A 12,229-nucleotide genomic window follows, 5' to 3' on the forward strand; every position below is an offset into this window, starting at 1 on the left:
TAAGCATAATATCAGACACACCAATTCTGGTTCATTAATTTCCAGTTCCAGATATTCTGTTTTTACCAACAATGAATTTAACAGTCCTTGAACAATACGAGTAGGCCCTTTCGTTTAGACTAATTCAACTTTTCTATCTCCTTTTTGTATTTTTTCCCCATCAACATTAGTTAGTATAGGTTATTGTGACATCTTGTGAACTTTCACATACTTTTTACAGTTGAGCTCACAAGGAGAGTAAATTTATAGGCCCAATTATCACAACAGTGACCATCCACTATGAAAGTCCGCCTGCCAGAAGTAGCTTGATTACACTACTGTTAACATTCACATGTCCCTCCAAATATTTACAAAGGATTGTCTCAAATGTCAAGGTGGATGCTAAATGAAAAATGATAAAATCAGCAGACTGCAGTCTATTAGTTTGATGTCTACAGTTACAGTGGTTGCACCATTTATCCTCTCCCTACAGAGGGGAATTATACTGCAGGATTAATAAGAAAATCACAGTGCTTAGTTTAGAATTAAAAACAGTTCAACAAAAGAGCTATGCAATATCTGAAGTTTTGCATAAGTTGTCTGATCTTTGAGAACTCAAAAAACACATTGTGCTTACAGGTATGGCTGAATAGTATGATCACATTACACATAAAAATGCCCCATGTGTTATTTTAGTTATGATGAAATCTGGAAATAATATGACAGGTTGTACAAGCTTTCTGAAAAAATCTCTTATAAGGGGTGAGGAACTCTCGGAATTCTAGAAGTTGAAGTTGGTGTGGAGAGTAGCAGAATAAACAGAGGCAACTTTTATTCAACTGATAATGTCAGTGATTTGACATGTTTTCCATAGCCAGTAGTATTCAGCCAGGAAATTTCAGGAGTGATAATTTTAAATCCTAGCCTCCCACTCAGAACTGCTAAACAGGCTGCACTATATTTAAGTAGTCCTTTCAGATAATTACATATAAACAGTGAATCTTGCAGCTGACTCGCTCTCTCAAAAAAAACAAAAAAACAAAACAGGCCCACTCCTTTATTGGGATGGTGGGGTTTTACAGGAGATTTGTACCCCACTTTAACTCCCTAGCTGCTCCTATCATTGAATTATAAAAGCATAAGCCAGACAAAGTAGTCTGGATGGAACAGTGTCAAACAGCTTTCTGTGAACTGAAGGAAACCCTAAGCAAAGATCCAGTGTTGATAAACCCAGACTTTGACAAACCCTTTATGGTCTTCACAGATGCCTCAGACATGTGTTGATGCAGACTAATGCTTAGGAAGAGAGACATCCAGTTGCACAGCTGAGTACAAAGCTGCTCCCTAGGGAAAAGAATTATGGAACTATTGAAAAGTAATGTCTTGCAACTATGTGGGCTTGTAAGAGTATGTATGGAAGAAGAAGATCTGTATGAATGGCACTTTACTGTATATGGATCGCTTGCCTGGCTCAATCATATGAAAGGTTCTAATGCCAGGTTGTTATGGAGTCTAACCCTCCATAATTAGGATTATGGAAGTAATTCATATTAAGGGAAATACAAATATTATTGCTGATGTGTTGTCCCAAGGAAGGGCTTGAATGTCCCTAGATCACTGGGAGTAATTCCGCTCAGTTTGTTCTTAAAGGGGGAATAGATGTGGAGAGTGGGGGAATTTTTGTAATATTTTTATGAAGCATTATTCAGTTTACCCACTAACTTTGTATGTCTAGCCACTGAGTGTGAACAGATTAATTTCTACCCGGGGACAAGAGCAACGAGAGAGATGTTGGAATCATATAGGTGTCGGCCTATCTGGGTGGAACCAAAATGCACCATCAAGAACTGAATGGATTCAATACACATAAATGGAGAGACAATGGAAGACCAAGCATTGGACATTAACTTGTGAACACAGCTTAGCTGCGTCTGAAGACAAAGTGTATGTCTACACTGCAACATAAGTCCAGGGTGTGTGGGGCTGCAGCATGCAGGCTCTGTGTTTGTAAGTCCAGGCCTGAGAGTCCACGCTGATTTAGAATTTCTGGCTCCGGGTCTCCCACATGTGCTCATGCATCTACACCAGGGGTTCTCCGACTGGGGGTCGGGACTCCTCAGGGGGTCACGAGGTTATTACATGGGGGGGGTCACAAGCTGTCAGCCTCCACCCCAAACCCTGCTTTGCCTCCAGCATTTATAATGGTTTTAAATATATTAAAAAGTATTTTTAATTTATATGGGGGGTCGCATTCAGAGGCTTGCTATGTGAAAGGGGTCACCAGTACAAAAGTTTGAGAACCACTGGTCTACTTCTCCCAAGCAGTCTGGTGATTGTCCAGGTGGCTTCTTGCTCCACATCACCTGGATGCCAGCAGGAGGGGTCACTGTGAGCACAGGAGAAACAGGCTCCCCACCTCAGTTCAAGTGCCAACCCCACCACAGCCCAGCTGCAATTATGGGAAAGACCGGCTTCGCACCCCTAGCCCTGGGATGGGGCAGGCTCAGTTGCTCTGCGACAATGGCACAAGTGCAGTCTGAAAGCTAGAGCTTTCCAAAGAAAAGGTCACCCGAATTTTTTTTTAACATTGCAAAATGTATTTTTCCCTACATTTGGTCTCAGAAACTGAACCGTTTTGGCTGAAATTTTCCACAAAAATTCATCCAGGGGAAGATACCCAACATGGAGAATTTCAGACCAAATGGTTGAAGTTTGGTAAAGTTATAAGACCCTGCTTTCTGTTGCTTATCATGGAAAGGGTTGGGCTGCCTTAATAACACGCAGTGCTACTACCCCAGTATGGGCTGGTTCTGGGCAGTAGAAGGTGGGAGCATCTCTCTCCTGTGTTCCTCCTGCTGACACCCAGGCTTGGAGAAAGAAGCTGCCTGACTCAAATGCAGAGGGGATAAGAGTCAGACTTGAGGGGGAGTAGCTTGTGACAAGGATCTTGTGGGGTGAGAGACTGGGACTGGAGGATGATGAGGAAGGCAGCGGGGGCTGGCTCAGCAAGGAGACTGGGACTGGGTGGGCAAGGAATCTGGGACTGGGAACTAGTGAGGCAAATGGAAGGAGGTGAAGGGGAAGGAGGACAGATCTGATGAGGAGCCAGATTGCAGAGTGAGAACTGGGATTGGCTGGGCAAGGAGAGCAGGACTGGGAGGGAGGAGGAGGGGAGATGGGCAGAAAGGTCTGTGACCAATAGAATGCACTCCTCTCCAGATCCTGAAATGGAACCCATGACTCCTTAGTCTCACCATTCCTTTGCTGTCACCAAATATCTGTGAAACCCACTGGCAAAGCATCTTTTCATCCCCTTCTAGTGCCGGTCAATTTAGAAGATGACAACAAACTACTGCTGTGAGTTATTCCATTAACTCAAGTGGATAGTGGTATGTGTTGGTGGATCATAAGGTTCAACACTGCTAGTGACCCAGGTGGTGTCAATATGGTACCACATGATGGATTTTTTTTAGTTTTCTTTTTTAAAAACCTAGGAATTATGCACACAAAACTAAGTTAAAGAATGTTGTTAAGTTATAAAGTCAGCCTATCAAAATTTAAGAAATTCCAGAATAAAGGTGCCTGTGCAACATTAATTTGGCCTTTGCTCATGCCTGTGCATTATGATACAGTTTTTAGTTTAGCATTTCCTTGCTATTTAGGGTTTATTTCGGGGGGATGGGAAACAATGACGTTTTTATTAATGAGAATTTCCTAGGGTTTTAATAGGACAATTAATAGGATAAGCAACAAGGGCGGTTTAGATTCGGCACTAGGAAAAACTTCCTAACTGTCAGTGTGGTTAAACATTGGAATAAATTGCCCAGGGAGGTTGTGGAATCTCCATCATTGGAGTTGTTTAAGAGCAGGTTAGACAAACCTGGATGGTCTAGATAAAACTCAGTCCTGCCATGAGTTCAGGGGTCAGGACTAGATGATCTCTCAAGGTCTCTTCCAGTCCTACGATTCTATGGTTCTATATTGCAGAGTCAAGAACCCACCCTGACTTCCCCTGAGGTGTACAGGAATATGGAAGTAGCTGGAGATGTTTGAGGTGGAGATCAGGGGAGAGAATGATCAGAGGGAATAGTGTGGAGAAGGGAGGCTTGGAGAACAAGAACACCTTGGTATGTGTCTTGGACCCTGGCATCCCCGGGACTCTGATGAGGCAGAGGAAGCCATTCTGGAAAAGGGATGATTGGGTACCAGTAGAGAATGGGGACTTGTTTTCCCCCACAACTCATCTCATCCTGATGCACCAGGGAGATGGGGTGGGGGACTCTAGTTCTCCATCAACTAATGAGATGGGACAGTTGAGTGAGCTAACTAGGCAGTGGGTTGTAGGGTCCGACCTTACCTAATAATTCCAGCACATCCAGTATTTCTAGGTTAGGGAGCCTGTCAAGTATGGGGATTAGGTCCTGCTTTGAGCAGGGGTTGGACTAGATGACTAACTGAGGTCCCTTCCAACCCTGATATTCTATGATTCTATGGTATTTGTTCTGCTGGACCAGGCATAGCTCTTCAGCTCAGAGGTGTCTCTGTCAAAGCCATGAAGCATTGACAGAAGTATGAGAGTCCCCTGCTTTGGAGATCTCAATTCCTCCCCTTTGGGAACCCTGTTCACCTCTCCCTTCCCTCCCCCCCGGCCTGCTCGAAAGTGCCTGGGTTTATAGCATAGAGAGATATGTACACACTGGTGTTCATTCTCTCTTACTTCAAGATGAGGGAGGGAAGCAAGAACCAGGCTGGACAGGACTTCTCTCCCCATTTTCAGATTCCTGTTGAAAGGAGAAAGAGGCTAAGTGAAGTTTCCCAATCAGATGTATGCTCCAGTGGGAATAAAATAATCTGTGAAAGCACTTTCCATTTGATTTCCTTCTTCTGAAGGAGAGGTGTCAGACTGAGACCTTCCTATGCTGTTTCTCCTCATGTTTCTCCTCTTCTCTTCAGTGTGTAACCCCCATTTATACAGTGTTGCTCTGACCCCTTTCTAAGGGCTAGTCCATATACAGCAGGGGTTCTTAAACTGGGGGTAGGACGCCTGGGGGTTGTGAGGTTATTACATGGGGGGTCGCAAGCTGTCAACCTCCACCCCAACCCCGCTTTGCCTCCAGCATTTATAATGGTGTTAAATATACAAAAAAGTGCTTTTAATTTAGAGGGGGGGGGGTACACTCAAACCTTGCTATGTGAAAGGGGTCACCAGTACAAAAGTTTGTAAACCATTGATCTACAGTGTACTTCGCAGGCCCGAGTCAAACCAGCCTATCCCAGGCTTCCTAGAGCCCTCCTCAGCTGTAGCCACTCTAGCCCTTTGTTTGTGGTGCACTGTGGGAAAACTTGACTGCACTTCCTATGGTAGTTTACAGGAAGTTGTTGCAGCCTCTAATACATCCTGTGGGGCCATGTTTTGCATGCCCCTGGCAACTGGAGCCAGCAACAAAGAGGAATCACCATCTATCCTGCTTGGGCTGGAGTCTGAGCCCAGACTTACATTCCAGTGTAGACGTACCCAAAGGGATCAGGTGTGAACAAACCAGGGCTTAAGCTGCACACAGATAGAGACAATGGACTCCAGCAAACCATGGAAAGTTGGAGCAATTGCTTCAATGTAGACTCTGACTTAAACTTGGCTTTTTCCATGCAGACTTAAGGACTTTCAAAAGGTTGATTTCAGTTAACTAATAAATGCTGGCTTATTTTGAAAAGGCTGCCATGCATTGCTCCCTGCAGGGGTAAAGTCTCTAACAGGAGTCTGAACTCATTTGGACTTACTAGAGAGTGCACTATGACAAACAAGGGTGTTGTGACCCAAAGGCCCCAGTCTTGGAGTCATGAGACTGCATCATCCTTGTAAAAGCTAAACAGAAAGTCTGGCAATAATAGTAGTACACCGAAAGGGACTCTCTAAAGGCTGGGGCATCAAACCCCCTGTAGATCTATGATAGCTGGTGACAGACTGTCAAGTACTGGATACAACAGTAGTATTTTGCAACAAGTGACTGCAACAGCTAAAACAGGGTTAGTCAAAGAAACAGTAAGGAAAATGGTGTTTAATCAGCTCCATAAGGAAGATTATACAGCCGTTTGGTGAGAAAAGGTTAAGTGTTGGCAAAGCTAACCAAGGCACAGCTGATTGAACTGCTCGAGAAGGATAATTAGGCCAAGTTCCAGACAAAATTCCAAGTAAGCAGTCCAACTCGTCAGCATCAGTCAGAGGGGACAGAAGTCCAGCTATCTCAGAGGGGAGAGGAGAGTCCAAGGAGGACAGCTGCAGTGTTATACAGAGTCAATGTGGCTTCAAGCTCCAAGAGTGGGCCACATACAGTACTGTGTGTATAAGTCAGAGGTGGGCAACCTGCAGCCCTTCAGGGTAATCCACTAGTGGGCCGAGAGACAGTTTGTTTACATTGACCATCCACAGGCACGGCCCCCCACGGCTCCCCAGGGCCGTGATTTGCCGTTCCCGGCCAATGGGAGATGCAGGAATCGGTGCGGGCTGCAGAGACGTGCTGGCCGCCGCTTCCTGCAGTTCCCATTGACCAGGAACGGTGAACCGCGGCCACTGGAAGCTGCGGGCGGGCATGCCTGTGGACTATCAATGTAAACACTGTTTCTCAGCCCACCAGCGGATTACCCTGACGGGCCACATGCAGCCCGTGGGCCACAGGTTGCCCACCAGTGGTATAAGTCCTGGGACTTTAATAATGCATGAGTTGTTGAGGAGATGTCGTGGTGCAGATGTTCAGGTTCTATAGCAGGCAGCTTCAATATTCCCATGTCATCTATCAGTGGGCACTAGCCTTCCCCGGTAAGAAGGATAACATTCTGAAAAGGGGTGACCGGGGGAAGGGAAAAAAGATTAAAGCATGTTGGAGGGAGGAAGGGAGGGAGAGAGGGGTGTGTGTATGCATCTGTATGTATAATACAAAAAGCTACAAAATATCAAAATATTTCATAGCTAACCGCAATAGTTGAGTCATTTTGAAGAACAGAGATATATAGTGAGGTAAAAATATTTACCAACATAAGGTTCTATAAATAAATGAGCAAAATGTTGTAGAAAAAGGAAATAAAGCTGCGGTGGGTGTATATATTGCCAGTTGAACTAAGTTTTTCTAAAAAGCCATTTTATTTCATAGAATCATAGAAGATTAGGGTTGGAAGAGACCTCAGGTGGTCATCTAGTTCAACCCTGTGCTCAAAGCAGGACCAATCCCAACTAAATCAACCCAGACAGGGCTTTGTCAAGCAGGCTTTAAAAACCTCTAAGGATGGAGATTCCACCACCTCCCTAGGTAACCCATTCCAGTGCTTCACCACCCGCCTAGTGAAATAGTTTTTTGTAATATCCAACCTAGACTTCCCCCACTGCAACTTGAGATCATTGCTCCTTGTTCTGTCATCTGCCACCACTGAGAACAGCCGAGCTCCATTCTTTTTGGAACCCTCACCCCCCTTCAGGTAGTTGAAGGCTGCTATAAAATCCCTCCTCACTCTTCTCTTCTGTAGACTAAATAAGCCCAGTTCCCTCAGCCTCTCCTCATAAGTCATGTGCCCCAGCCCGCTAATCATTTTTGTTGCCCTCCGTTGGACTCTCTCCAATTCCTTTTGTTTTCCATGATCATTTTCTGTGCAGCTCTGATGCAGTGTTTATATTTTCTTTGTGTTAACTGCTTTGAATTAATTGTTAACCCCTTTGATGATCACAGAACACTACAGGCAATTTGATAATAAAATACTGCTGAAAATAAAGTTTTGAGCTGAGTGTTAAAGAGCTAAATGTTTTTTGTTAATTAAACAAAAATCTAGTGATTCAACAGTGCAGTGCACAATCTAGATTTAATACCCCCAAGAAAAACAATAATACATTTTTTTATATATCTGCGTAAGCAAGTGGCATTCCCACCCTGCTTAAATAACAGCAAATGTCAGTTCCTGATGGAGCTTCTCCAGAACTGGGTTGTTTCTAGGATTTCACTCTCCATCTAGTAGTTCCCTCTGTCTCAGTGACACTCTCAAACTGTCTTATAGCCTGGGCAGGAAATAATAGAACCCACTTGGTCTGGCTGCCAATATGAGTCAGCAGAAGAACTCTGCATCTTTATGCAAGGTACCACAGTTTGACACCAGTGGTGAGTCAGCAGAAAAGTGCTGAATTTCTATGCATGGTCTTAGAACCTGGCACAGTATGCATCTAAAAGACACTACACATCATGCTAATGCTGGCAAGAACTCTGGTCCTCTTAAGAATGTTATCTGAGTTATAACGATTTATATGTGCCAAAGACTTGGCCCTAGATCCTTTCAAAATAAGCCATTTTGCTTTTAAAGGATCATTTTCAAAGCAGTTTAAAGGGAATGTTTGTTGGATACTGAGGCTTACAATGGTGTATTTTTACCATCTGTATATAATCTGAATTCCTCATAATTTAAATGGGAATTTGTATATGATTATGACATTTTTTATAAGAGTAGGAGAATTTACATCAATGGCCTGGCCAAATTCTCACTTAGGTAATTACAAACTGCCCACACAAATCACCCTATCATTTTAACAGTGTGGTTTCAATTAGATATAGCTTTCTTCACTTCCTGTCTTAAACTGTTAAACAATATGGAGGTGTACTGTTAAGCACCTGTGATTACTGTATGCAGTGTTGTTGTAGCCGTGTTGATCCCAGTATGTTAGAGAGTCAAGGTGGGTGAAGTAATATCTGTTATTGGACCAACTTCTATTGGTGAGAGAGACAAGCTTTCGAGCTTACATAGAGCTCTTCTGTGATTATTGTAATTTCATCTAAACAATTTCAGCCATCTTTGTTATAATGCTTCCATTCAGCTACTCTTCTTGGCAAGGTGGGGGTGGGGCAGAATGGAGGCCGAAATAAAATTTGAATACTAACCTCTGTTTAAAGGCCTTTTCACCCATCTCCCTTGCAGCTCTCTTCACCTCCTCAGGAACAGCATCTTTCTCAGCCTGAGATATCTGGTAAACTTTGTGGCCAGCATCCAGTCTATAGGGCCCACCTTTGCCGCCCAGCCCTGCTGTGTCTCTCCCACCTAGAACAGATGATATGAAAATCAAGAATGTGTCATAACTATCACATAAATCCTCCTCTTTTAAAACCTCCACTATCACCCCAATGCATGTAAATTTTTTTAAAAAGTTTCCATGAGTCCCATAGAAAATACTTTATTTGCATCTGCAAATAACTGTCTACTTTCAAAAGTGAAGTAATACCATGGTAAAGCAGAATTCTGACTCCAGTTTTATACTGTTTTGCGATCAAAATAAGGCCCTTTATTCTTCAAAGGTGAAATTCACCCCTGTGCAGAGAGCTTACACTCCACTTAACTCCTACTTTAAGTTCTCAAAGCTATTAGCCCTTAAAACTATTAACTCTGGTTACTGTAAACTAACAATGTAACTCCAGAATTTGTTGATAGTATGCCTATGGTTTTCACTACTGTGTATAGTGTGACTGCTGTCATATCATTCAGAATTTAGAATTAGGAGACACTGAACTCTTTGTATGGATGGAATCAGATATTAACAACCTTAACCAAGTGTAAGAAATAAAGATTTCTAATATCTACTTGCCTGGTCCTGGGTATCTATGTTTATATGACTCTGATGAACTTTTTGGCTTCCACAAATTGCATTCAGTGTGGATTAAAAACTGCCAGCAGGAAAATAATTTAAATGATAAAAGACTTTTGAAATTTAGAACCGTCACCAAAGTTATCTGAAACATTCTTCAAAGACTCATGCAAATCATGAGAAGACATTGAATGCCAACCTGTTCCACCAGCCCAGGTGTTTCCGCCAACATGGGGCATGTTGTCTGGATCTGTCTTTCCATGCTTAGGGGAGCTCACTTCCAAACCACTGTCTCTCTCAATGGTTATCTGTGAAAATAAAAAGAAAGTAAGTTGAAAATATCTCTTATTATTATACCCAGCATGAATTCTATGACCATCTATGACCATCCTGATGGCATGATGATAATACATTGTGTCCTACCTAAGAGCCATAGGCCATTAGTGAACTCAAGAGATGTATTATTTCATAGGCCAATAAATACAAAACATGTAAAAAAAATAGCCGGGAGGAGAAAGGTCAGAGCTGCACAGGCTCTTAGAATACTGCAAACCAACCAAACCACGGAGCACTCTTGGGACTTGTACACACTAGGAAAAAAGGTGTTTATTTAAAATGTGATAACTAACACTTTTAAAATCCGAACACAGACAGGGTAAGAAATAGTTTTAACACGTGTTGGTTGGCTGAGGTGAAGCTGAAGGTAATATGTTAAAACTACAACTCAGTGACCTGTTTCAAGATGCCGGCTTCAAAGACCTGAAGGCTGACCTCCTCTCTTCACTCACAAATAGGCAAATTTCTTGCATCTCTCTACCAACATGCTTGAACCCTATTCTTAAATAAAAGATTAGTTCAAGTTACACGCTCCTTTAATCCTTGGCCTCCCTGCCAAGACTGCCAACAAAGGTGATGTTTGTAATGGTGGTTTTCTGATATGCACACCTGTTAACTGGGGGCTGGACTTTGTCCACCAGCTCAATTGACATACAAAACACCAAACAGCTGTCCGATAGTAATGACAGCGTCAAATTGGTGACATTTAGGTAAAAGAATGACTCTCCATTACCGCTGTCATTTAGTGACTCAATTCCTAATGTATACATTTTCTTTATAGTAATAATTCTGTATAAATTAATGCTATTTACTGTTACTTGAAATATAATGACAGAACTGTCAGTAATAACATTGATCAAGCTTCTATGAATGAACTCCTCCCATCCATATACATACTTTCCATTTATTTTACTGTAAAATTGATGCATTCTGAGAGTACACAATTTTACAGCCCATTAAGGAATAAGTTCTCTGGCATTAGCAGGGTTTCCTTCAGAGCTGCAGAATAATTTAATCCCTGAATTCACTGTGTGCTGCAGGCTCAACACAACACTGAGAGGAATTCTACACATTCCTATGATCTGAAAACATGTTATAAAAACAGTGTATTAGCAACCGTTCAAAGAATATTTTTTTTCATCCTTACATTATTTGTATTGATTCATAAAGGTACAATACACCCTCTGTGAAACATGTCATCAATGTGAAATAAAGGTAAATAGAGATCTAATCTGATAAATATCATTAATTTAACATTTGCATACTAAAAACAGACTTTCAAAAGCACACCAGTGTTTTGTCCTTATTTCAATGGGCTGTATAATTTTTTTAAGTGGGTGCCTTTAGGGATAAAGTAAACAGTACCTTTTAATGTAACTGCTTGACTAGCATTTTAAACATACCAAAGTCACTGGGAACACCAAAATTGCTGAGTTTATTTAAAAAAAAAAAAATGAATGTAGGCCTTACAAGATGTAATGAAAATATTTATTCTTTAAAAAGAAATTAAAAACATGGGAAATTCACTGCACTTTGGCCTTCATGGACCCTTTCTCTATTGAAAAATAAACAAAAATCCTACAAAGGGAAGCTTTATGGAACTTATTTTGCTGTATTTAGTGACATTCAGCTGGTATTTTATTTTTCCATTGAGCAAAGTTCACAAAGTGGTGATTGTTTTGAAAGACAGCCATTTTTGACATATTAGTATTGGAAAGTTATAGTTTGAGACAGAATTGTGTACTAGTTAGTGTTTGCAATTTTACATAAAATTATAAAGCCCTTTTTTGTCAGCATAAGCTGCATCTACCACTTTTCAAGTGCAGACCTATCCTTACACTCTGTGGTAATTTAATTAATACATTACCTTTTCCTAATAATTTAGCATCACTATTGCTCTTATTTTGATTAGCATTGTCTTATCGCTCTTAACCACAACAAAATATTCAATAGTATCTTCTTTTTTGTTAAAAAATTAAAACAAACAAAAAAATAAGTGAGAGAAAGAAAGAGCGAGCGAGAGATCAAGAATTAGTCTTAGTTTAGCAACTTGCCCTTACTAAGTTCTCTGTAATTAATTAGCAGATGTTTTTGTTTGAGTATTTGGAATACTCAAAGTACTAGTATGGTATATAACAACAGAGATGTATATTTCAGGTCACCAAACTGTTACAGTGGCCTGGACACATGGATCAAAAGGAAGGACTGAATCAAAGATGAAAATATGACTATGGACTTGAGCAACTTGGAATATTAAGGTATGACAGACACAGGGAGGAAGGAGAAGGCTATGGGAGAATGTAACAG

At 41.6% G+C, this 12,229-nt stretch overlaps 1 protein-coding gene across 1 annotated transcript in view; it reads right to left on the reverse strand.

Annotated features, from left to right (window-relative positions):
* VWA8 (von Willebrand factor A domain containing 8) overlaps window positions 1-12,229 on the reverse strand; it is a gene marked incomplete in the record, with an annotated part of 259,242 nt that overhangs the window by 25,173 nt on the left and 221,840 nt on the right. Inside the window, 2 exon segments of the mRNA XM_034758419.1 lie at window positions 8,889-9,045; window positions 9,786-9,894. Coding sequence (XP_034614310.1) covers window positions 8,889-9,045; window positions 9,786-9,894 — 266 coding nt within the window.

The sequence above is a fragment of the Trachemys scripta genome, chromosome 1 (genome assembly GCF_013100865.1).
Source record: "Trachemys scripta elegans isolate TJP31775 chromosome 1, CAS_Tse_1.0, whole genome shotgun sequence".
Lineage (NCBI taxonomy): Eukaryota > Metazoa > Chordata > Testudines > Emydidae > Trachemys > Trachemys scripta.